The sequence below is a fragment of the Pangasianodon hypophthalmus genome, chromosome 16 (assembly GCF_027358585.1).
Source record: "Pangasianodon hypophthalmus isolate fPanHyp1 chromosome 16, fPanHyp1.pri, whole genome shotgun sequence".
Classification (NCBI taxonomy): Eukaryota; Metazoa; Chordata; class Actinopteri; order Siluriformes; family Pangasiidae; genus Pangasianodon; species Pangasianodon hypophthalmus.
The window spans coordinates 10,540,220-10,566,331 of NC_069725.1; the positions used below are offsets into that span (position 1 = coordinate 10,540,220).

At 40.1% G+C, this 26,112-nt stretch overlaps 2 protein-coding genes across 4 annotated transcripts; both read right to left on the reverse strand.

The window, feature by feature from the left end:
- Nucleotides 1-111: 111 nt before the first annotated feature.
- arhgef3l (Rho guanine nucleotide exchange factor (GEF) 3, like) lies at nt 112-9,992 on the reverse strand. Its single transcript, XM_026920976.3, has 13 exons — nt 9,279-9,992; nt 8,876-8,933; nt 8,707-8,769; nt 7,820-7,861; nt 7,610-7,717; nt 7,060-7,224; nt 5,078-5,140; nt 4,892-4,988; nt 3,753-3,829; nt 3,349-3,606; nt 2,442-2,612; nt 2,067-2,259; nt 112-970 (listed from the first exon to the last, which is right to left on the reverse strand). The coding sequence occupies exons 1-13, from the start codon at nt 9,332-9,334 to the stop codon at nt 732-734; spliced, it is 1,590 nt and encodes a 529-aa protein (XP_026776777.2). The 5' UTR covers nt 9,335-9,992; the 3' UTR covers nt 112-731.
- Nucleotides 9,993-10,130: 138 nt separating this feature from the next.
- uba1 (ubiquitin-like modifier activating enzyme 1) lies at nt 10,131-25,806 on the reverse strand. 3 transcript variants are annotated; one of them, XM_026920773.3, is made up of 26 exons: nt 25,570-25,806; nt 20,827-20,943; nt 19,858-19,916; nt 19,564-19,732; nt 19,199-19,333; nt 17,718-17,824; nt 17,124-17,214; nt 16,739-16,871; nt 16,521-16,618; nt 16,273-16,419; nt 15,338-15,514; nt 15,073-15,180; nt 14,860-14,940; nt 14,562-14,714; nt 13,901-14,066; nt 13,527-13,723; nt 13,359-13,423; nt 13,011-13,206; nt 12,765-12,839; nt 12,481-12,670; nt 12,256-12,344; nt 12,078-12,170; nt 11,797-11,988; nt 11,600-11,701; nt 11,405-11,505; nt 10,131-11,261 (listed from the first exon to the last, which is right to left on the reverse strand). In XM_026920773.3, the coding sequence occupies exons 2-26, from the start codon at nt 20,941-20,943 to the stop codon at nt 11,126-11,128; spliced, it is 3,177 nt and encodes a 1,058-aa protein (XP_026776574.3). In that variant the 5' UTR covers nt 25,570-25,806; the 3' UTR covers nt 10,131-11,125. The 3 variants fall into 3 exon arrangements, with proteins under 3 accessions (XP_026776574.3, XP_026776573.3, XP_034167744.2); XM_026920772.3 differs by lacking the exon at nt 25,570-25,806 and adding an exon at nt 22,996-23,272; XM_034311853.2 differs by lacking the exon at nt 25,570-25,806 and adding an exon at nt 23,113-23,270.
- Nucleotides 25,807-26,112: the final 306 nt, after the last annotated feature.

Sequence of the window (26,112 nt, forward strand, 5' to 3'; positions counted from 1 at the left end):
AATTACAATGAAATTTACAATCAACAAAAGTTTAAAAAAAAAAAAAAAAAAGGTAAATGCAAAATGTATCAGGGTGTATGAGCTTGTTATTGCACTTCAAGCTAATACATGTCCATAGACAATCGAATAACATTTATTTATGGCACAGAAATCCAAAATTCATAAGTGAATAGCTCCATCTCTGCCACCCTGTCATAGTCAAACCCTGTCATACTTGATAATCAACTTCACATGAACACTGTCAGTTTAACAGAGGAAAAAAGTTTGTAATAAAAATGTCTTTTTTAAACATTTCTGCAATGGCATTCACATTCAACATCAGACACTATCACATTGCTGACAAGCAGTAACTAAATGCATAATGCACTGTATATCATTATCATACTATTCAAATTACTGTTTGTGAGCCTTAATTATAAATCTACAAGCTACATAGGAAACAGGAATGATCTCATGGACTCATTGCCTAATAGAAAATTACTTGCTCAATCAGAAAGCAGATGTGAGTGGACCACTTTACACATTCTTCAGTCTGTCTAACCATACAGGGTTAGGCTCAGAGGAACCGTAATACACAGCTTTGTGCCTTAAACATGGCAGCCATTCATATAAATACCTTTCACTCTGATAATAAGAAAGTTTGTAAACTTTATCAGTTCCTTGCATAGAAGGTGTGACGGTATGAACCGGGAACATTAACTTTGTCCTTGTAACGTGATGTCACCTCTGACCTATGTGTCCATCATCTCCACATCAGAATTGAGGCTCAGTTCAGCGATGTGGTCGAGCGGGGGCTCAGGGCTTAGGTGGGCCTTGGATTGGCTAGCCTGAGCATTTCTGTCTCGTGACTGGATGATGGCTTGGCGCAAGCAGGAAATCCACTGCTGCTTGTTGAAGGAGTCGTTGGCCTGCAGGCTGTGCGACTGAGCCTTCGTGCGCCCCCTGCTGCTCACACGGAAGCAGTTCTTCACTGCGGGTGACGGTGAGAGAGAAAGATATTATTAGTGAGGAAGAGTAGCAGCTGAACAAGTCCATTAAACTGATGATGCATAGTTAACAATAGCTGTTTATGTCCTACACTGATATGCAAATACAAGTTATATACCAGTCACACACAAAGTTCAACTTTATATAAATATGTTATTTACAATAACAGTGGATATGAAGTATATTTAACCATGTAAGGAATAAAACACAATAATCAACATAATGCGGTTACTACCCTTTATCAAAGTTGATTTTTTTTTTTTCCAATAACAGCACAAAATATGATATTTTTATTCATTTTACTTCATATCACAGCAATCTGGCAAGACTAACAGTTTTTTATATTTATTAAAAACGACCCATCATACTTTTTAGCCCTTTATAGTCACGTTTAACCATGTGACTTTCTGTTATCACTTTCGTCATAGCAGCTCTAAGCAGTCATTCCCACACCAGCCTCTTTTTTCTCTTGAAGTTAATGACAAGAAAGTGCAGTCTGTCGTGTCACTGAGAAACCACAAAACCCCCACTAGTGAAGGCGGAAAACTTCTGACTGTTACAAAGCACTGACACCGGTGAGTCTTTCATAAATAAAATGTGTAATAAACATCTCCTCACAAAAAAACTTCACAATATAAACAATGGCACACATTTTTTCAAATCTGCTTGTGTGCCACGTCCACCAAACACAAGTCCCATGTAACGATAACGTACTAGAACGAGCACATTATGTGATTTGCCTTGCAGTCAGCACTTCTATACGAGGCATGCTGTTATAGAAATTAATTAATACTCTCTGAATAATTAGATTTAAAAATTCAACAGTGCTGAGGTATAAAAGTTAATATATCATGATGTCCACCACCTTCTCAAAAAGAAACTGTGTAAATATCGTTATATGTTTAGAACCTCTGCATGTGAAAGCTAAATATAAGATCCTTCACCAGTAAAAGCGGACGTCACACTGTGTCACTTACACACCATTTCGGCATCATTACTGTCCTGGAGAGTCCCACTCCAACTATTTGCACAGCTGCTTTCTGAGATTCTTGCATTATGTGAAGAAATTTACATCTTACCTTTGTCATTGCCAGTGAAGGCACCACGGAAGGATCCAGAACTGCTGGCCTCTCCATCAGGCAGGTCCTCCAGCAGGATTTGGGCAGCAGGTAAGGGTTGACGGTAAACCTGGAACTGCACCATGCCGTCCTTGTCCTGCACGACTGGGCGAGTCAAAACCAGCACCAGCTCGAACAAGAACACATGCAGCTTCTGCAGAGGATGGTGATGATAGAAAGTAGAGATGGTGATGATACAAGGTAAAAAAAATAAAACAAAAAACAAAAAAAACAAGAAAACCAATATTAGTATTCATAGCAGGAATACCGTACGATAAAAGGAATGACTGAATGAATTGAAGTGGTGAATAGAAAGTATGAGAAGACTGTATTCACCTGTCCTTTGGTGCTCTTGAGTTCACCATGACAGTAGAGAAAGCGTGAGGCATGAATCTCTGGAACTCTTTGCCCCTCCTCTGGGTAGCACAGACCTCGTTTGTAAAACTGACACTCAGCCTCGCCTGTCTTACGGTTCACCTCAGTAATGATGCTCTGGATTAGCTCCATCTATACACATAGACAAATAGAGGACGTTTACATTTTGTGTGCAGAAACGGAGCTAATCTGGGCATTAAGAGACTTCAGTGACACCCTAAATATAAAACAAGAGCCATATCACTGTGTATTCATTAGGGGTGTAATATAATGTCACTATCTGTATTTATATTTATTTCATGCTCCAAATTTCCTGCATCTCTATTCATATTTAAAACCAATATGAGCATGGCCTAAAGCATGCCCATTTTTTAAAATAAATACATTTAAATACATTTAGATTAAATATGAACCATATGATTATGCCCTAGAAAGGAGGTATTTCTGGCTCTGACAGGTCCTCAACCTCAGCTACATCACTCGAGTTCATAATTGGTTTCAACTACAGATGTTTTTTCATCCCTCTCTCACCCATTTTTGTTTCATGTCTACTCACAATATTTTCAAATGAATTTAGTTGGTTCCCATTAATATAAACAAACTAGTAGCCAAATTCAAACCACCACAACTCAGACCAGGCAGATACTAAGGCTGAATGAATGAATGCTGTAAATGAATGTGTCCTGCGAGCTTCATATCTGACCGCTCGAAAGTTAAAACCCATTTTGCTGCATCCCGTAGTGCTTCTCCTATTTGTATCTGCATTTGTTCCTCTTTAACCCTCTTTGCAACACATTATCTATTAATTCCGAATCATTTATTTGTATTCCCTAGTAGTCACAGTAGGTTTGGTTTATGAGGAACTCACGGCCTGAGGCAGTGTGTCCTCATCAGGGTGATCATGCGGCGTACTCTTCTGGATCTCCTTCAGAAGTAGTGGGTACTTCACCAGACGACTGCGTGGCAGATCCAGGAAGTTCCACAAGTCCAGTTTCCTGCTGAAGGATGACTCTTGGCACAAGCGGAGGAACTCCTCAACACGCCGTACCTGCTTTTTCTGGTCTAGCAGGGCTTTGGCACCCACTTGGTTACAGCAGTATGTGATATAGGCATCCAGGCAAGGGAACTAAAAAGAGAGGAATATTGTAGTCAGAGCTGTCTGCAAACATCCACAAAAATGTCCTAGCAATCTGTAAAAGTATACATCACCTTCCTTTGCAAGGTCTGTTCCTTCATAAAAGTATGACTTTCCATTTCCTTGATAACACTTACCCAGTCCAGCAGTGTCGGCCCAACCTCCCCCACTGTCTTCTCCGACCCTCGCAGCCCTTCCAGACGAGCCAAAAAATCTGCATGAACAAAAACATCAATAAACTATGACAAAATAAAAAACACCAAGAAATACAATTTATAACTATAAGACATAGTTGTTAGATTTCACAGATATTCCTTCATCATCAGTACCGAAAAGTAGTCAATCAGGTGAATATTCAAATATTAATAGTGGGAAAAAAAATTACATTCTATAAAATGAAAGAGTTGGGTTTCTCTTTATTAATGAGATATGTAAGGAATAAAACATGATGGGGTGTGCTCTTATAGGAAAATCATCAGTGTGGGGTGATGCCACCCTGAAGTCAATTATTTTCCAAAAACAGCAAGCCCTGTCATGTTTTATTCCTCTCATACCACAGCAATCTGCCAACAACTGCAACTTTTTCTTAATGGAAAAAAAAGTTATCATTTTTATTTGTTTAAAGTTAGCAAATTAATAAGGCAAAAAAGCTTGTCATGTTATTGAGAAACCATAAAGGTCACAGGAAGAACAGCAGAGATAAATGCTAAATAAACTTCACATCACAGAAAACTTCACCATATAAATGAGCAGTTACATGTTTTTTAATCCATTTTATGTTGAGCATCAGCTATACAAGTCCATATGTAAGTTGGTACTATTAGAACAAGTGCGTTACTATTTTTAAAAAGTAATCAAACACCTTCTGACCAATCAGAATTAAGCATTCAACAGATGCTTGATATAAAATTATTAAAGTACAACTAATGCTTTGTATGCCAATCCATTGCCTTTATAACTGCCACCAGTCACTTCCGTATCCGCTAGACAGTACTCATATGTCAAGAATAAGGTCCACTCCCCTGGACATTACTCTCGACAGCTCTGTAACTTTATCAGATTGATAAAATGTTTCATTGACAATAGCTATTATAACTTTTCCAGATATTACACACTGCCTTCTTCAAATCAAGCCTGTAGACCGAGAACTTTTGTGTTGATTTTGCTTGTTGTAGATAATTTGCAAAATAAAGGTGCATTTCACTTTTTTCCATTCAAAACCTATGGGGGCTGCAAATTTTTTGCCATCATCCGTAACACCCGTGTACCAACACACCTTCATGGAGAGGAATCAGAGAGTCGAGAGTCCCAAATATCTGACCCAGTTCACTTTCTGTCATGATGTCCAGTTTCAGCATTGGCTCATAGTAAACCTAGAACCACAGAGGAGGACAAAACATTAACCACAGAGCACAAGCAGGACACTAACATATGCAACATATGGCTATGGTATTTAACAAACCTTTTTGACCAAATTGAGGTCTTCTATCAACTGCTTCTCTCCTTGGGTCATTTCATAAATCACCTGTGTGACACAAAATAAAACAAGTCATTAGCTAGCCCACGGGACAAGTCAAAGTGCTTGCACAAAAATGTCAAGTAATGTAATTTAACTAAAACGAATGACAAGCTAATTATGTACATACAGTAAAATAAGAGGGTTTAGTCACTGTTTCCTCATCATCATTTCATATTCCTAATTATGGACTGAATGTCTAGCATCCAAGCTAAACCTTAACATGCCTAGTAAAAATAGTTCATTTGTGTACATGTGTAGTGCAGCAGGTGGCAGAAAAAGAGAGTCAGAAAAAGAGTGATGTGCATGCAGCATTAAGGTGCTTTGTGCCACTGTGAAAGATATGAACCAGTTGGAGCACATTTTAGAGCAAGTTTTATTTTCAAAAGTCAACAGGGAGTAGAGTTTTTCTTCTCTGGTTGTTGGACAAGCAAAGTACAAAAAAAAAACAAAAAAAAAACAAAAAAAAACATACATATATATATATATATATATATATATATATATATATATATATACATACACACACACACACACACACACACTTCCACTTTAATAGGAACACCTGTACACCTGCACATTTATGCAGTTATCCAATCAGCCAATCATGTGGCAGCAGCAGCACAATGCATAAAATCATGCAGATACAGGTCAAGAGCTTCAGTTAATGTTCAGAATGGGGAAAAAGTGAGATCTCTGTGACTTTGATTGTGACATGGTTTTGGGTGCCAGATGGGCTGGTTTGAGTATTTCTGAAACTGAAACTGCTGATCTCCTTGGAATTTCACACATAACAGTCTCTAGAGTTTACACAGAATGGTGCAAAAAACAAAAAACATTTTGTGAGTGGAGGATCTGCAGGCTGAAACACCTTGTTGATGTGAGAGATCAGAGGAGAACGACCAGACTGGTTTGAGCTGACAGGAAGTTTGTAGTAACTCAAATAACACTCTTTGCAACTGTGGTGAGCAGAAAAGCATCTCAGAATGCACAACACATCAAACCTTGAGGTGGATGGGCTACAACAGCAGAAGACCACATCAGGTTCCATTCCTGTCAGCCAAGAACATGGCCATCATTGGCACATTTTTTTGCATTGTGCTGCCACATGATTGCCTGATTAGATAATTGTGTGTGTGTGTGTGTGTGTGTGCGTGCGTGTGCGTGTGTGTGGTCCACCACAGAGTTAGCGATCTGTCCACCACACTGATCAAAGAATCAGTTCCCGGAGAGTTGAACAGTTTTCAAGGACGTCAAATTCAACTCAATAGTTCATGTTCAGGTTTAGTAGGTGTTTTAGAGAAAGAAACCTTGTTACCATAATTTTAAATTAGACAATTGGTAATAATACTGTTATATAATAATAACAATAATACTTTGATACTGTTGCCTAACTCTTTAAAGCAACCAAATGCATAATCATTGCATAATACAGTTTTGTGCAGCAGCATTAAAGGCCATTTAAACAGTCTGACTGTTCACACAAACCAATGACAAGTGCTGTGTTCGCAGAGGTGGAGCTGCTGTCTGACAAAATCTGAAAAAGAGAACAAGGCCTCTGAGCCAGCTCAGTTACTTCCTGTTTCATAACACACATCCCTCAGTGCCACAGCCTTAATGTTGCCCTGGCAGTTCAGCAGCCCTTCAGAGATTTGGCAATATGTTGAAACTAGTGCTGAGTGTTGAGTAGGAAGAGTTGTACTTGTTTACAGAAAGGAAAAGGAACTTATCTGACCTCCGGATGGGAAATAAACACCCCTTATTTATTAGTTCTTTTCCTCTACAACAAACCAATAGTTAGAAGCAAACTAGTGGTATACTGTATACCACTAACTAGTATGAAGCATTGATTATTTGTGCAGTGCTGAACACACTACAGATATTGGCCCTGGTTATATTCTAATCCCCTGACAGCTGTCCTGCCATACCTCCTGTCTCTTAATCTCTTTGGCACTAAGATCCTGGCTCAGGCTGTCCACAGTGTCACTCCACAGCTGGCTGCTGCGTCGCCGTGGGAAAGAAGAAGCCTTCTGACGAGTCCGAATCGGCATCGGTGGCATCGGCCGCGCTTCTGTACGGAAGCTGATGGACCGCTGGTGGTACATACAGACAAGAATTTATTCAAAAAAGAATGTGTTCTAAATATTCTATAATATACGTTGCCTACCATTTGTCTTTGTAACTGCCTCTTTTCTTCGGAACACACTTTTGGACCCTCCCAATTGTATTTTATAATTATTTTAATTATAAATTCTCGTCTTCAAAACTGACTGATCATGTCAAAACTTCTTTTAAAAGTATTTTTCTGTTGATTTTGTATTCCTGCAGGATATACCCACAATTTACCCAAACACACTGCCATTTTTTTTATAAAGATTAAATGTAAAATAGAAATATATTTTGCTTTTTTTTACATTATAATTAAGTTCAATAAAATTTACAGTATTCTTATAAAGCAAAATTACATTTGTGGCTCACCTGGATGGACTGTCCCAACCGTTTCAGTGCAGGGGTCTTCATTGGCGTTATAATGCCTGTAACTCCACTACTTCTGTCCACTGGTTTGACCCTCTTGTTACACGGTCCCTACCATTCAAGCAAGATCAAAATTAGTACTTCACAGTTGAGGTTCTGTTCAATCCTTATACATATTTAACACATCATCTACCCTACATAGCATAACTGTACCTCGGAGTCGTGTGGGGGATCAGTGGGAAAGTCATCTTCATCCTGAAAGAATCAAAGAGTCAAAATTTGGTTCAAAATGGGCAAATCATAAGATGAGAATACGCAAGAGGTTAAGAATGATCAGAGTGAAATCTACCACTCTACAATGATTCTCAAAGATGATTGTAGTCGTCTTTACATACACAGTATCTACTTAAAATAAACACCCACCACTGCTCACTGTGAACAGTGCAGATGTTCTGGTAATTATGGAAAGAAAGAAGAAAACATGAGGTTGTGCGATGGGGTTTGTGTGGTGAAGAGATGGTGAGAGCATGTAAAGCTGCAAGAGATAAGAGAAACATAGCAGAGAGCTGAGCTGTGAACATGGAGAGGCCTCTTTTCCGGTGTGATACAGGAAACTGAATTGTAAAATGACATTTTCCTACTGACAAATGAGTGACAGCAGCTTAATTCATTGCCGCTATTACTCTCAAAAACGTTTCGTGTTTTAACGTGTATCTGATGATTTGAGGTTGGAGTAATTAGTATATTAGGAGGAGCAAAAAAAACCACTGTGCTGAGAATCACACAGTCACCTGGTCTCAGAAGCAAGGTCTGTGGCCTAAACTTCCGTTGCAAAGCAGAAAACGAGAGATAAAAATGAAGAGAATTTGTAACTGACGGAAACTGAGAGCGTCTATTATGTTCATCTGAGGAGGATTTGAAATTAAAATGAACTAAAAAGAAATATTCAGCGGAAATTGAGACCCATGTACTAAAAATGCAGATTTAAAACTGTAAGCTGCAATACATTTGCAATGTATTTCACAAGTTAGGAGTTAAAGCTGACCATGTCTCTTCATTTCAGCAGATATACTGAAACTCTAGGCTATAAAAAAACTCACATAGTCTTCTGAGGCTCGGGCTGAAAATTCAGCATCACTGCTTGGGTCCTGTTTCCTTTTTTTCTGCTCAGAAAGTAACAGACAACATATTGATTTGCCTCAAAGGCACACAGTTAGGCCTAACCTCCATAGTTTGCGGTAAGGTTGGTGTAGCAGAAAAGCAACTTACCCCTGCAAATTCAGAAAGGTTGGCACATGTCAGGAGTCTTTCTCTTGATACAGGAGACCTTAAAATATTGCCAAAGGATTTTTACACATGAGATAAACATGGCTAAACAAGTTAGTCCTTCCAAACATTAGATATCAACATGGCTAAACAAGTTAGTCCTTCCAAAATCATGTTAATATAAAACCTGACATAATGGCAAAAGACTGCTTATATATTAGAGAAGCGTGAGTTCCGGGAGTTACACTAAAAACAAAGACGTGAATTAGGAAGCTATAAACTAATAAGTTAAATCAATGGAAGTATACAGCCAATTAAAAAAAAACAAATTCAAGTAAAATGAATTTTAAAAAAATTTATATTAACAAGCCCACAAAAAATGACCCCAAAAATAATGAAGTTTTACCAGGAAGGTGACAAATTGGTCTCCGTCTCTTCAAGCTCCATCTTTGTATCTTTCATAACATCTTTAGATATTAGCACTCCAGCAAATCCAAACACGATCAAAATGCAATTTCTACAGTCCTCTGGGTCTGTCAAACACCTGTCCCACCTCTTCGGGGAAAGTAAGAGAGCAGAATTTTTTGTGTGCGCTACCAACTCTACACCTCCTCTCTTCCTCTTACATGTCTGAAACCCACATCCTGTACATAAAGAAGTTCGTGCTTCCTGTTAGCACACAACAGATTTAGACCTTGGCCAAATAACTGCCTTTCTAGCACATTAACAAATGATGAGTAGTAAACATATGCGGAAGTTAAATATAGTGATTCATTTTGTAGAAATGAGGTGACAGAATTACCACTGCAGATTTATTAGAGTTTTATGTACATGATGTTACATGAAAAAGACATCACTGAGTTTTAGATTTACTAAAGACATTTACTTTTTTTTGGTGGCATTGTGCTGCTTTCGTGGTACACTGATAAAAGTTTTTCCCCTAACCTTTGTCTTTTTTCCTGTTTAAAATTTTAAATGGGTTTCAGTAGAGTCTAAAACAGGAAGAGGTGTAGCTCATTTGTTGCATGTTGAATTTGCACACACTTGGCCAACATAACCAGATCCAGCCATTAAATAAATTTTCAAAAGTTATAACCCTTCTTTTCCCAAACGCTGTTGTATATTGACCAAACAGACTTGGACATTTCTAAAAACAATTGCATCTTAATTCTCTGGCATGTTAGATGTCATTATACACCCACTTTGATCTGCATTTCTCTTCACTGTACTGCAAGAATAAACGAGGCCAAGACAGAGAATCTTTTACAACTTTATTCACTATCAGAATTAGACTAAGTGCTCCCATTACAGAATAAAATCACATTTTACTGTAATGTTTCCTGGAGGTTAACAAAGTAGAAAGAATAGAGTTTGTCCTACAAGGTGTGCGCCATGACAACCCAAAAAAAGATCCTCAAGTTATGTGCAGGTTCTTATCCCTGACCCAAAGAGAAGCCAGAGAAGCAAATAAGACACACCGACTGGACCCATGGAGGAGAAAGGGGTTAGAGTGAGGGGACCAACATGCCTTGAGACATTAACCAGAATTAGCACCCGGTCAAGTAACACCACCCACACCTTCCCTTATCAGCTTGCGTTTAAGGTGCCATTATGTATTGTCCATGTCAAGGCTATGAAGTGTATCAAATGATGTCAGCAAGTGAGGAAAAAGATTAAAGCACTTACATTTAAATGTCATCACTTCCAGTTTGCATTTTCTTTTTGGCATCATTCAATTGTATACCATTTGCATGAAAGTGTTTAAAAACAAAGCCAGATGTTGCCCATCATGAATGAAAAGAGTGAGAAGAGCAGAGTGGGAAAAGGAACAAAACACCTGTTAAAACAGAGCCATCATTTTTTTTTTTTTTTTTTTTTTTTTTTAACACTGGGAGAGTGCTGATGAGCATATTTAATCTACTCGTATGCTGAAGCTTTACAACCAGTTTTAAATAACAGTTACAGTCAAAGCGCTCATTCGCAAAGGTGCACATTCACATCCATCTCCCCCAAATCCCACTCACCCATGCCAACAGGCCTAGGAAACATTTAAAAATGCAGGTGTATGACCCCAGGGGTCAAGCTTGGGTTTTAAAACACTGAGTTCTGAAGTCAATAACTAGTCCATATTTGTGATCATGTTTTAATTTTTTAATTTTGGGCCCCATTGTTTCAAGCACCATCTGATTTTTTAATCCACTTTCCAAATCCACTAGTACCCCCCCCCTCCCTCCCTCCACCTTGGACGTCCTCTCAGCGAATGGTGTATCTGACGTAGGGCACCTCCACATCCTCATCAGTCACATCATTGCAGCAGAGTTCAAACACTAGTGCTTTAACATGCTTCCCCAGCTTCTTCTTCGACACCTTCGTTACTATCTCGGTCATGCTAAAAAGTGAAGACAAGGACAAGTGAGATGACAATTCTTAACATTCAATTACAGATCACTAATTCAATTAAAAGAATCATTCTGTCTAGGCATTTTGATCTGAATAAGCTTTCGGTTGTGTGTGAGTGTGCAAAGTACTCACGGCAGCTCCAGTCTTTCTTTGAGCTTGGCAGCAGGCATGAAGAAAGAGTAGAGCATAGACACACCCTGAGAGAGCATTGTGATCTCCAGCTTGTGTTCATTCTGAGGAGAGCAGAAAAACAGAGGAAATGTTCCGAATTCAACAATTATGAGAAATTACTACAAACAGGACAAAAGGTTAAGGAGTCATTAATACCTTGAAGTAGTCTAGGAACTGTTTGAGTGTCATTTCCTCTCCGCTTGGCTGAATACCTTTCACTTCAAAGCGGTCCCATAGCGTCCAGTCAATATCATAGTACTGTAAATGAGATCATAAACAAGGACCATTTGAATGAGCAGCTGGATAGTGTGCAGCTCATTAACCCACTCATCAAGGTAATTCCAGGAACATACCTTGTGCTTGGGAGCAGCAATGGGTTCGGAGAAGGCAAAGAAAGGCAGGGCAAGGTTCATGAAGCCGTTCTTATATGACTCAAGCTTCTTGTGACCCTGAACGACCTTGAGCAGCTCCAGACACACCAAGCCGACTACTGCAGCTGTTGTCGTGGCGATGGCAGGAATGATCTTACCAGCAATGAGCTTGCTCTATGAGATACAGAGGGAAAAAAAAATAATCACACAAATATGCTATGGCCGTCACCATCTGTTTCCAGGCAAGGGCAGCTACTACTCACCTTGTGTCTGTCTGCTGGAGGAATGTCATAATTCTCTGCTCTCAGATTGGATGCTGCTACTATGAAGTCCATGTGGAAGTTTGTATCATCATCCTGTATGAATATATATAAAAAACCTACTTTAAAATCAAGCTCATACCCCAAAAACTTTTCCATATACAGGAAATGAGTGCTGTACCTTTTCAAAGTCTATGGAACAGAGTTTGAACTGGGATGCTGCCTCTGCAGAAGGCAGGAGGGTTTTCAGCTCCTCAAGCCTTGAGTCATCTATAAAAGTACACGGTTATGTTATCAGAACAAGGATTAAAGAGACACTAACTTTTGTTAAATTAATCTTGGTTTAGGCAAAAGGATATGTTCCAGCTTTCATAATTATTCGACTGAGTTATTTTGAAGTCCTTACCCACTGAGGCGTTGGCGCTCTGCAGCTCTTGATCAGATACATGGATTTTAACGCCGGATTTAGGGGTAAACTCTGGTACTTTGACATTCTGCAACAGCTTGGCCACAGCTTCGCGGTCAGTGGAGCCTTGCAGGCCATACGTCTGGGCAAACAAGTTGGCTGCGGCAATGACATAGTCCATGTGCAAATCCTAAAACAAATATAATAAACATGGTGGCATTTAGAGAACATACTACACATACACTGCTTGGGTTCTCTTAAGCTTGTCAGGGAGGACAACTCACATTACTGGTGCTAAATTCTAGAGGATGAGGACATCTTTTGGGTCCTGACCAGAAAGGTGCTCCAGAGCTTGTGAGCTGAGAAACAGAAAAAAAAAGTTACATTAAACGTGTACAAAAATGATAATAGGGCTGATTAGGGGTGATTTAATAGTAGTGCAACACTACATTGTTCAGAGAATGTCTGATATAAAACTTGGTTTAAATATTAATTAAAGAAACAAAAGAACACAACTGAACACTTCTCACCTGGTCAGGAGGGAAGTTGTGCAGTAACTGGCGGATGTTGTTACTGTATTGGCACTGCCAGTGGTTGCGTGCCCAAGCTACACAATCCTCCCAGCCCCGGGGACAGTCAGTCACCAGACTCTTATACACAGCCTCCAGGACTTCCACAGGCTGGGCACCAGGCAGCTTCAATGTGCGTTCCATAAACTTTGGGTCTCTGTGGATGGGTCAGATAATAAAACAAAACCGAGAACTCATCTTTTTAATACTTGGGGGAACTGATTCTAAAACTTCAGTACAGGGGTCAACTCAAACCACAGCAATGTTGAAAGATTAAAATGATACCAAAGACAATCATTAATGACTTACGTTAAATACTGCATGGCATTCTCAGAAGGCTGTTTGAAAAGACCCTCAAACTCATCACGAGCCCACTGAGAAAGGAAGACAGAGGAAGCATTAAACCAGACTGACCAAAGTGACCATACAAACTGAGTGCCAACATGCACAGGCATCTATTCAGCACAACGGTCTCACCTGGAGTGTGTGTTCAATAGCATTAGGGAAGTTCTTCAGCGTGCAGATGGGGATGGATTTCTCTGGGGGATCCTGACTAGAGCTGTAAGACTCTGTGAGGAAGGGGATCACTACCTGTACATTCCCTTTAGTGCCCAGAGTCCCAGACTCTAGCAAAGGTTTACGGTAGTACACACACCTGCGGTCCATATACATACCTGTAGAAGATGCACAAAAAGAGATTCACTAACTAATCAGTGAGTGGTGCTAGTCTCCGACTTCATACATTCAAGACTGAATAACAACCAATTAATTTAATCAATACCATCATCTTGGAAGTATTAATATTTGCTTAATTTATTCTATATCAGCAACGCCTTAGGATTTATACTCACGCGCATCCACGTTGTCTAAGGCATTGGCCACTCCATTCAGGCTCTCGAAGAAATCATCGTCATAGATTTTTTCTGTGTCGGGCCCAACGCGGTTCTGATGGCCTGTGATACGGATAGATGGATTCATCTGCTTCACGGCAGCAGCAGCAGTCTCACTCTTCATCTTCTGCTCGTCAGAAGAATATGACACATAATAGGCAATTATCACTTCCTGTCATCAGTATTGCTTCAGTTACTAAAACACACTGCAAATGTTCCAAGTCCTAGAACTACCCTCAGGTTTAATGTCAAACATGTTATTATATACACATGTTCCTGAAGACTGGAATGGAAACAATTGGACCCCCTCATTCTCTGTTCAGTGCCAGTTAGATTTTGTGTGTAGAAGGGGCAAGTTCAAACACAGAATATACTGCACAGGGCAGAGGGTTTTAACTACAATTCTGAAGTATTTTAGTGTGTGATAGACAAACACTAATGTGCCCTTTTTAAGACAACCAAATAAAACTGAATTAAGCATTACTTATATTGTTACAATAAGTTGTAATTTTACAATACATTGAGAAAGTAGACAGGAGCATAGTTTGCACTGCCATAACAATTATATTAAAAAAAAAAAAAAAAAAAAAAAAAACCACTGTGCGCTTATATTAGCTCTCACCGTGACATCCCACGGCCTGAAAAGGAACTGACGATTGAGGTTTGATTTCTCAATTGTGTCCATGTCAGTAACAATGACTTCACCCTCCCCACTGGCCAGACCCATCATAGCAAAGTTCTTTAGTAGTTCACAGCCAATTGCTCCTGCTCCCACCTGAAATAAAACAGCAAAATAAAGCTATTATTATTACCATCAGAAGGAAGAACAGGCTGCTTGTATTATGAAACAATGATTTTTCTAAAACAGCTATAGGGGAAAAAAAATGTCTGATTAAGAGTATGCTAAAAATAGAACTCACCAAAAAGTAGCGCTGTTTGGCTAACAGTTCTTGCAGCTTGGCCCCAAAAACAGCAATTTGTCCATCATATCGACAGCCTCTCTGAAGAAAATGACAAGCAGGTAGAAATTTTATAGCACACACTATCATGTAATATACATATAATATGTGTGCGACCTTTCAACACCAAGAGCAACACTTATTGCTATACTTATTGTTATTCTTCATACTCACAGGTGCACATTCCTCCTCTGTGAGAAGTTCCTCCTCAGCTTCAGATAAACATTCCAGTGCATCATAATACAGCCACTGCATGATGGGCATAAATTTGCCTGTGCATGCCTGAAGTATAGAGACTGAAGCTGTCATAATTTCCCAAAGAACTCACAATTCATATGTAAGATTTTTACATCATTAATAAGACAAAATTCCTGGGCAACAGTGACAGGTCTGCAATGGCACAGAAGCGGATGAAGAGAATAACGGGAAGCTTTAATACCTTCATAACCTCCTGGGCAGCAAGCCCACCGATAAAGGCATTGACTGGAGCCAAGTCTCCAGCTGCAACACAGGAGAGCTTTTTCAGCAGTGCCTGGTCCAGCTCCTCCTGCTTGGCAGAGCCAGACTGAGCTGCATTCACCTCCCCAGCAAGTGAAACCAGCTCATCTGCATCTGACTGCAGAGGACAGAAAACACATCTGCTGAGTCAGCGCACCTCAAACAGGAATCAGCAGGAATCACACCAGTATACTGCGATCATTATAACAGAGGATGTACAGGTCAAAAAAGCAAGCTGCAAGAAAAGCCTTTTGCAAATGAGTTTTAAATAGACCACAATTATACATTTCCATTCCAATAGGCACAAATTGACCAAACAGTGCAAAGGCTACAACAGTTTCATAAGGTTCCAAAACGCTGCTGATGTCAAACAAGGACATAAGATAGCATATAATTTCCATCACAAATTAAGCAACACACATCATTTAAATGATTACTATTTACAAAAGTGAATACTGCTCATTTATCTACTCATTTCTGGGAGAAAAAAAAAATGGAATGTCACAACCATACCACAGTGTTCCAATGAGACATCCATTTTTCTAGCAATTAAAAGGAAATAAATAGCTACATTCCTAAAGAAAACACACTGATAGCAGTTAATTTCTATGAATGTTTTTGTTCTGTGCATAAACGAAGGATGACTTTGGATTGCAAAAGACTCTTGTAAAACCCTTCAAATGTATAATTTTTATGCTATGCATGATAAACCTGACATGTAGTCATGTAATCACTTGGTTGTTAAGCTGGTAGAAACATTGGATGTTCTTAAAAACTACTGCTGTTGCTTCCTCCCTGAACATGCAACAACAATGCCAATGTCGGCAGAAAAAAAAACGTATGAAAGAAAGAAAGAAAGAAAGACAGCAGACGGACCTGGTTCCAGGGTTTGGGAGAACGGCCGTGTTTCTTCTCAAAGGCATGCAGAGCCTGGAAGCCCACATGCAGCTGACCGGGACGATCAAACTTAGCAAAGTCAGTGAGCAGAAACTCGGGCTCCGATATCGATGACGAAAATGGTTTCTGCAGTCAGACAGGTAACGTGAGAAATGTGACTCGGAATCCTTCACTAACATTTACAGCATTTGTGTTTTAGTTGGCTGAAAACACAGAATTAGACTTACAAAAGCCACTTTCTTGGGCATCTTGACCTGTGTCACAATACCTCCTCTCACATAGTCAGAGAAAGATGTGGTGTCACAAATACTGAAAGTGTAGGGGCCTGGGGAGAGACAATGCCATTTTTATATGCCGTGCATTTAAGTTGGATCACATTATTCAAACTACTCAACTTTGAGGAACTTTTAAAAATTAGATTTGCTTGCAGTGAATACACACTCACCAAGGACTTTAATTTCAACTGGCTGGCAACCATTAAGTTCTGTCATACCCTGCACCTCTGTGAAGGTGACGTAGTCACCACTCTCAAAACCATGTCTCGCTTCATCCAGACAGGTCACCACACCAGCACTGTCCTGTTAATACACAACCCACACTTATTTTTAATTCCACACCAGTAGACACATTGTCATCCAAAATAAATACATCAAGAACACAACATAGACTAGCAATACATAATATCTGGAAATAAACAGTTATAGCGGGCATGTTGTGACAATACACAATGTCATGGTCGCTGCTAATCAAGTATCAGCAAAACTTGAATTGATTTTGTATTGTTTGTATTCACAAAGTAGTGCAAGACAGAACAGGCTGACAGTGTTTACCTTTGTGATCATAGAGATCATGGCACTTAGAGGCTGCTCTCCATTGGTGTCATATACAGTCATTTCATCTCCAAAATCACAGAAAAGTTGCCTGTCCATAAACAAACATCATATCAATCTGAACATCATGTCAGACAAGAACTACAACTACTCATGAATGAAACACTATAGAGGTGTGCATATGCCTGCTGAATATATAGAATATATAATTATAAAATTATACAAAATAATAATAATTTTGGCCAGTGACAAAAGACCTGCCCTTCATTTCATAAATAATATGAAAAAAACTATGTAACATCAAATGCCAATAAAAAGACTAGGAACATATTAAGATGTGCATAAAGCACGGGGGGGGGCTTTCTTTATGATAGATCATCGCTTTTGGGATCATTCTTTAAAGTGCAGCAATGTATGTTCACAGTGATCTGGCTTTCACGATCATAAGCTGGACACTCTCCTAGAATTCTTTTTGCAAATGTGTTGAGCTCAAATATGAAGGGCTAATATGACAAATCCACCACGACAGATCAGTTTTATGCACGGGATTAGACGAATGTTTGCTAGTTTTCTTCCCCCAAAATATCTTCTTACCCAAACAGTCCACGTGTGTCAGCAATGATCAGTTTGATGCCTTTGCTGTGGCAGAAGTCACCAATGTGCTTTTGTTCATCAAGTGCAGAGTTGGTCAGCACCACCACCTGTATCAACAGACATGTGTGACTATCCAAAGGAAACAACTCTAATGTTCATGTGAATAAGGTGAGAAGACAAAGGGAAAGAAGGATGTTTGACATCTGTGCAAATACATTTATTGGATGATCACTGCATGTGCGTGCACAGACAACAAAGTATTCAGGTGACGCAAGTTTTTAGTCATGTCATCATTTTCTTAAAAAATTATTTACTTAAATTAAAAAAAACCCTACTGAACCAGTACTACTACTGAAGCCTCTGGGAAATGTGGAGGCACAGTTTCTGTTTTCCATGATATAGTGTGGCACTTTTCATTTGGTCCAATTATCATAAAGAAAAAAGTAATTTAAACATTTTTCCTTTTTTTAATGAAAACAAGAAACAAACCAACTGATTACACTTTCAACATACAGGTTGTTCACTTAGATCATAAGAAATCAGTAGAGGTCAGACCAAATGCAGGAAATTCATGTTCCATGGGGGGGAAAATAAATAAATAAATAAATAAAAATAAATAATAATAATTAAAAAAACAGTGATATAAAACAAGAGGGCGAGCCATGCTCTCTTCGATCTGGAATAAATAACTAAATACCTAACTGGCAGTCGCACTGTCTGTGTGCTTTTCCTCTTTGACCCATGATCTTCATTTCTGACCGCCACATGAGAATAAAACTATCCTGTGAGATCTCAGTCTCTGTGCATGTGTCTAGTACCATACAAGAAACAGCATAGTGCACAGATGGTAGCGAGAGAGCAGTCAGATGACAATGCATTTAACATGCATTAAGTGTTAAAAATGTGGGAGCGTCGTAAAAATGTTCAAGCGTGATGCAACGCAGAGTGCACAAAGTGAGACACCTTTCAAATGCATGGACATTTAACAGGAAAGCAACCAAAAAGCCCCTGCTTAGTAAGTGAAACAGACCTGTTTTACAGAAGCAGCTTGATATTTTCAATGGTATGCTCAAACTAGTCAAATAAATTACATGAAATAGCAACTTATTTACAGTTACTTACTTATTAACCAACAGTTTAATAACTGTTAAGTTTAAACTGTTTATTACTTGTTACGATTAATGGTTGGGCGATATCTATTTGAATCACTTAAAGAGATCAAAACAAATCTTCAGATCAAGTTTTGTATCATTATGTTCAAATCGTTATGTAAAATTGTCAAATTCTTTTAGATTTAAATAACAATTTAACTGAAAAATCATTACCATAGTTTAAAAAAAAAAGAAAAAAAAAAAGATTGTTTAAGTATAATAAATAGTAACCACTGGCTGCATTGCTATGCAGTATACACAGCGCAGGACCTGGCATGAAGCAAGCTACATCGTTACACATGACCCCCTTTGAGACTGTGTGTGCAATACCTGAAACTGTATCAGGTAGTCATTGGTGAGAGCTCCAGTGTAAGATGTCACAGGAACGTAGCTGTTGAGTTCTGCCAGCCTCCCTTGACTGACCTCAGCACGGTTCTTCCCCAGGTCTTCCTCACGCAGGTAAAACTAGAACACAACAATCACAGTTCAAGCTGCATACTACACTCTTTACGGCTAAGCTTAACGCAGTGAAATTCAAAGACTCAAAAATAAATAAATAAAGAAAAATCTAACCAAAAACCATTAACATATCAGCTAACTCAGTGGCTTATACCGTTAGGCCATTGTCATACTATACGACAGTCCATGCTAAATAATTCTGTGCTTGTTCCTGTTGGGAAAAGTGAAACACTGACCTGTGAGGAGAGGTCTCGCCATTCGGCCACTCCCTCGTCATGCAGAGTGACGCTCTTGACTCCACCGAGAATGACATTCTTGGCAATCTCCACACCTAGTCCACGCAGTCCCGAGATCAGCACGTTGGAGCTCTGCATGCGCTTCATCGCATCATGACCCAACACATACCTGACAAACATCAGCCACTGTCACTGACAGACTATAGATATCCCTACAGAACTAATTTCTCACACGGAAATGCATGCCAAGAAGTGACAATGTGCTATGGGTACAAAAATGAAGCCAGAACTCACAGCTGTCTGGAGTACAGGCCTTCATCAATCTCAGCATCATTTCCATTCTTAGCCATGCCCTGCAGAATGCAACACCGACATGAGTGCACCATTTACAACTTATACACTGAATACAAGAACAACAATAAGACACCATACTGGGCTGCACTTCACAGAATTAGCTTCTGGGAAGTCCTAACAGAACTGGGAAAATGAAAAAGAATCCCACTTTATAAAATCACATTCATGTACAACATTTAAATGATCACAAGATGAAACACACGTACAATACAATGTAAAGCCAGTAACCTTATTGAAGCTCAAGAGCTAGCAATATTACATTTTCTCTATTAATGATTATTACATGTTTCATTGTATATTTTTATTACATGTTATGTTACATGTTAGTGTTCTTAATGTATCTCTACATTATTTTATTCACTTTATTCATGCTGTAGCTGATACTTTGGTGCCACACCCAGTTAGAATGATAATACAATACACGCCGTTTCCAATTAAGCTGTGACACAAACACAGGTAAGAAAGTGAGAGAGAACAATGATTGTGTTGTAATTTGGTGCCTATTTAGATTTTCCAGACATGACTACTAGAAGACCTGTATGATTTCAGTTTGCACTCATATGTACCAGATCAACCTTAAAAACTACAGTGCAATGGATTGGAAATGTATTTGAAATAGCTCTTTGATTAAAGTATTACGGCTCAGTTGTACGTGAATTTTAATAGAGTCCTACTGGCAGGTGAGTTAGAAAGGGATGTGTGTAGATGGAGGTGGCCAGACCCCATTAGGGTTTAACTGATTCAGGTGATGAGACAATATGCCTGTATACAAAATCGCATTTGCCGTGTCTAATGTGTGTCACACCTAGTTGTTATATCCATCTTAGCCTGAAAGATCAGAGAATACTATGGGAGCATGCGGCAGGGTACAGCGCAGCATTATATGGTAGTGTGGAAAAGGGGACTTACGTTAGCTGGTGTGTGGGATAGTTCGGTTCTGACAGAGTTTGAGGAGGAGCAGTGGGATCCCGTCTTCGTCTCTGATCCTGACACGCGACGCTTCTTGGACAGCGGCGAGCTGGACATCTACAGACCAATCACACAAATTTAGAATAAGAGAGCAAGGAAACACACATTATGCATTTATACTGATCCACAGTTTAGCTTGTGTATTCAAACTAAACAAATAAGTTTGATTATCACATAGATACTGGAATTTTGCTTATCATTAGAAGAAAACATACAGGCACGAGACTAAACATGGCTATGTTAAATTAAAAACTAGATAATGCTCTGACTAATGAGTACAGCAGGAATATTATTACTGCTGAGTTACTACACATGCTTTAGAATGTAAATAAGTGAGATGCCTATCACAAGAGTCATTTTTTTTTAAATAATCAAATGGACCATGTAAAACATTCTGGATACGACTTGGAATGTCATTAATGATTTACCACTCAAACTGCCTGCCTCTGAAACATTCACACCCATCTTTCAGACTTTCAGTTTCCGCTGTTGTAACTGTAAGACAGAGTTAACTTTCTGTTTCTGTGGCGCTGGAAATTAAAGCATATACAACCCAACTACACTTCTACCTTTCTAGATCATCTGTGTGAAGGCCAACTGGAATGGTGGAATGAATTCTATCTTCAAACATCATCCTTTCCCTTTTCCCATCAAGCCTGAAATTAATTTCACCAATGGGTCAGCAGTTTGCACACTTCTCCAAATAGGTCAGTGGCCTTTCGCCCTGGTCTTAGCTGTGGTCTTTTATATAAATCAGAATGATCTGGGGTGTTTGGGTTCAGCACTGGACAGTTCCTGTAATGCATAGCCAACAGACCGTGGGCTGAAAAAGTCCAATTTACAATGCCGGTTAAAATGTGGCCCAGGAGTCTGTAGTGCTAGTCCTGTCCAAACAAACACCAATCGTACGAGCATGGGGAAAACACTGGCTAGCAAAGGAAACACCTGAATCAAATTTAAGTGCATTTTCTGGGTTTTATATTATTAAAGATAAAATGTAGAGTTGCGTGTTTCATGGTCTTCCGCATCCTCTACGAGCACAGCACAGTGAGAGCCAAGTCCTTGAGTGATGAGGCCAGGGCAGAGGCTGCACTGTGCCGCAGACTGTAGGTAACCAGCCTGCTATAAATAGCCTGTGGACAGAAACGCTTTTGTTTATGGGGAAAGGCTCGCCCATTATGCCAGCACAAAAACCCTGATTCATCAAAATCGCTCGTGTGCAATAACCTCCTTAGATCGACCAACTTTTATTTTGTGTCCTATTAATAAACCCTGACGTGATCCTGGGAGTATGTGTTTCCTGATTCTTTTCGAGCAGATTTGGAAAACAGCCGCTTTCGTCTCGGAACTGGATATGGACATAAAAAATGACAACGCCGGGAAAATGCGTGCCACAGCTCTGTTAATACAGAGGAAAATCCGCAGTACAGCAGAGCACGACAAAACGAGCTGTTTGCCTTTCTAAAAATCAATGTCGACATTTAGAGAAAAGCTGATTATACTCCACGGGATCAGAACATGGCTAAGTTGAATTAGCTGCCGACATTAAAACTGGCAATGCAGAGCACAACAGCACACTATTTGCTAAGCTGCAACCTTACACCTGCTCTGTGTGTGTATTTCTGCCAACTAGCTTTTCTCTCCATTTCAGCGATTTCTGCCCAGCACTTCCGCGTCGGGAACAGATGATCGGTCATCCGCGAGCTAGTCCCCATCTGATAACAAATCCAGGCGAACACAAATTCGCGTTAGCTAGGTGGGGTGTTGTTAATCAGGGTTAGTCATTGTGATTTGGCTAAATGACAAGCGATTTGGTTCGGCTAAAAGGCTAGCTACATACATTAGAGACAGATGCAGTTTTCTGACTCAGGTTTGAGGCCTAGCTAGCGCACTTACAGTAGCGAAGTTGGCCAGACACCTACTGACTGCTAGTCTCGGTAACGAAAAAGGAAACTTTGCAGTTTTTAAGAGATCCAGGTGGCCTAGGCAAAGCCTTCTGTACGTGAGCACTGTGCATCTCTGAACACCCACAGCACAGAAAGTGAGCAGCGAGTGAGAGAAATAAATGAACAGCACCAAGTCGCGGTGGTTGAATGGTTTCTCTCTTACCAATAACCCTTCTCTCTGTCCACTCTCAGTGTCGGCAAAACCGATCCGCGTGAGAAACGTCGACGATGCGAGCTGCTGGTGTTTAAAAAAAAGCAAAAAAACAACGAAGAGCAATACCACAATGTCGCCGTTTTTCTTTTTTTTCTGTCGCTGAGATAGTGCGAGAAAGTCCCGCCGTCGCTATCCTGCCGAGTCACCGTGCTCACTTCTCCCTGCGCCGTCTAACTAATCGCGTTTCAGCTTTCACTTCAGCACACGGAACAAAACCAAAATGGCAGCTACAGCGCAGGGGCGGAGCTACTCATACATTCAACAGGAAGAGGCGGGCTCTCGGGAACATGTCCTGACACGCGAGCCGCTCATTGGCCAGCCGCACTTGAACTTGCGGAAATAAGTCTGTCAGCGCATGCTACCGCGAATATATACCACATGTAACGGACTGCACTCACTCACACGCATGCCGATTTCATTACTCAAGTGCACAGAGAGAAATCACAACAGAAACTTACTGCTGTACAATAATGTAGTACAGGTAGCGCATGCGCAAAAAAGTGCAACATAAAAACCAGCAAAGCACTGATGCAGGAACAATGTTACTGCTGATGAGAAGTCACACTGTACAAAGTGGCATGCACACTGATCTCCAGATACTGCAACCTTTTACATCTGGCCTTCTTTTGACAGAGTAAAATGATCTGCAGAACTCAACCCCTCTTTGTCCCTCAACGATGCTTTACAATAATTATTAGATCTCTTTCCTTGTTTAATTATTAGAAGTGTGCAATTTCCTTGAATGCAGTGTGAAACCTGAGACACCAGCACTGTGTGTTGTAAGGTTTAAATCTGAGTCTGCCAACCCAGTCCTCGGAGACCAGCAGCCCGGTCACAGTTTTCGCTGTAAACTCAGATGTATTTATCATTGAGTAATCACTGACTGTTGAACACAGATTAGCTGTGCTCTGGATCACCAGTTCTCAACTCCAGTGGAACATGGAGACCTACAACCCAGAAAGTGTTCAAGCTTTTATCCACTTCTGATGTTCGTGATACAAGAGCTCAGCTAGTTATCAAGCCCTATGCTGGGTCAGATGTGCAAGACACCCATCATACTAGAACAAAAACAGAGTGTCTGCGATGGACCATCCCATCCAGCGTGTATTCCCACATTCTCACATCCAGTGGCCCCTGACTGAATAATGATGTTACTGAAGATAAATGAATGAATGAAACAAGTGGACTGTTACTTCATTAGTTGAAATAACAAACATATTGAATGTTATATAGCACACACCCGATGAGACAATGCAGTGACCAAATTCATACTGATTGTTTTTCTAACTTGAAAACTGTAATCAATAAAACACTGATGCAATAACCTATCAGCAATCTGCCTGCAATGCCCCCAAGGCATTTGTTCTATTTTAGTTGAGAGCATTACTGTCAACTAAACTATACAGCAAGTTATCTAATGTTGGGAGAACTTCTTTCCCTGCATGCATAACTATTTTATCAGCTTATGATAGCCATCAGGAGTTACAGAAAGCCTGAGCTGTGTACTCACTGAAAGAATGGCGAGATAAGAGAACAGATGATCTGGCCCTATGCATGGTGAGCATTTTTGTAGTAAAATGTTAAATAAAGCTGGTTGGGGGAGGGGGCCTTGTTTTCTGACAAAGGCCCAGGTGGACCATTTTGTCTTGTTTGTCTAGGCTAGGTTTATTTTCCTGAGGAAAGAGAAGTGAGCATCACTGCTCTGCTCAGCTTTTCCAGGACACCTGCACTCCAGGGGCATTGCTGAATGTGATCTGCTCTCTGAATTAAGATTAGGATTAGGAGTAGGGTTAAGATTAGGGTTGAGCTCACGACCTCAGTTAATGATGATGTGATACAGATGAAGAACAGACCGCTAGCTTCCAGCATCTGCGAGACCGTTAGCTTCCAATCCCCACGATTTAAAGCACTAGTGCTACCAGCAGCCATCCCATGCAGCTCAGTTACCAGCTTATCCCAGTAGTCCAACTAAGAGCAAGCTCAAACTCGCTCATTTCAGTGATGTTCCTCTCTTCGAGTCATTCCCAACTCCTGTAAATGTTATGGCATTTTAAATGATCCGGTGACTAGTCAGCTAATAACTGTTCTTTGGTTAGGTAGTCAAGAAAGCTAAACGATATGCGCCGAACAAGAAAAGCGGAGCATGCATTAGCTTGTTAGCTACCGAGCTGCGCTTTGGTGTAACTGGTTCCACATAAAGCCGAAAAAAGACGCTTGTTAGCGCGCTTAGCTAACGAGCCTCTCCAACTTGTGGGTTATTCCTAAAGAAATTCTCACTAAACCATATGCTATTACGTATGTCAGCTTTGAAATATGAACTTATAACCGCTCCATTCTGGTTCATTTAAGGACACATAAAATGCACGGGCTTACAACAACAAGCGGCTGGCTTTCAAAAGAGCCAACTAGCTGCTCAAGCGGCTGAGTGCAGCTAGCTAGCAAGCTGCAACAATCTATTCTTATAGAAGCGTTAGCTAGCTAGGTAGCTAGCATTAGCTAGGCACATAAGTATGCAGAACTCACCACATCCGATATTACCCAGGCCTTTCCACGCTACTGAATACACGGATATTTCTCAGGGAAAAAACAAAACAAAACAAAACGACTACTCAAACTGTTTATGTAACTGACTGTTTCTCGAAGTGGCGAGAGCTCCTTGATATTAAATCTGTGCAGAAGATGAACCGACGCCTGACCGGCTACCGACTGTACCGTTACCGCTCACTCTCAGCGCGAGCTCTGTTCGCCAGTTGTTCAGTAGCCGAGCAGCAACATGTGCAGAGTTTGAGTCGAGAACGGTCCACCGCTCAAGAATGGGATGGATCTGTGAAATATAAATTAATATTTCCTTAACATTAAAAGCCGAAATCGCTTACTCTGATGCATAAACACTGTTACAATCCTAATATTTACAAAAATTATGACTACTCGTATTATACTCTCTTAAAAACTTTATACTTCAGCTTGCATTCCTAGTAAGCACCCCCGTCAATCTGAAAGTGAACTCGCCCATAGTTTTTATCCGCTGTGCATGGCGGGAAACGCAGTACGCAAACACTTTTGAGG

Excerpts from the sequence above, each read along its gene's own strand:
- arhgef3l (XM_026920976.3), bottom strand. The coding sequence starts at position 9,334 with ATGAAAGATACAAAGATGGAGCTTGAAGAGACGGAGACCAATTTGTCA. Across the intron at positions 8,934-9,278 it reads ACCAATTTGTCACCTTCCTG|GTCTCCTGTATCAAGAGAAA; the intron begins GTAAAACTTCAT and ends CAATATTTTAAG. Across the intron at positions 7,862-8,706 it reads CCCGAGCCTCAGAAGACTAT|GATGAAGATGACTTTCCCAC; the intron begins GTGAGTTTTTTT and ends TGATTCTTTCAG.
- uba1 (XM_026920773.3), bottom strand. The coding sequence starts at position 20,943 with ATGTCCAGCTCGCCGCTGTCCAAGAAGCGTCGCGTGTCAGGATCAGAG. Across the intron at positions 19,334-19,563 it reads GGCGAGACCTCTCCTCACAG|TTTTACCTGCGTGAGGAAGA; the intron begins GTCAGTGTTTCA and ends GTTGTGTTCTAG. Across the intron at positions 17,825-19,198 it reads ACTACCTGATACAGTTTCAG|GTGGTGGTGCTGACCAACTC; the intron begins GTATTGCACACA and ends CTGTTGATACAG.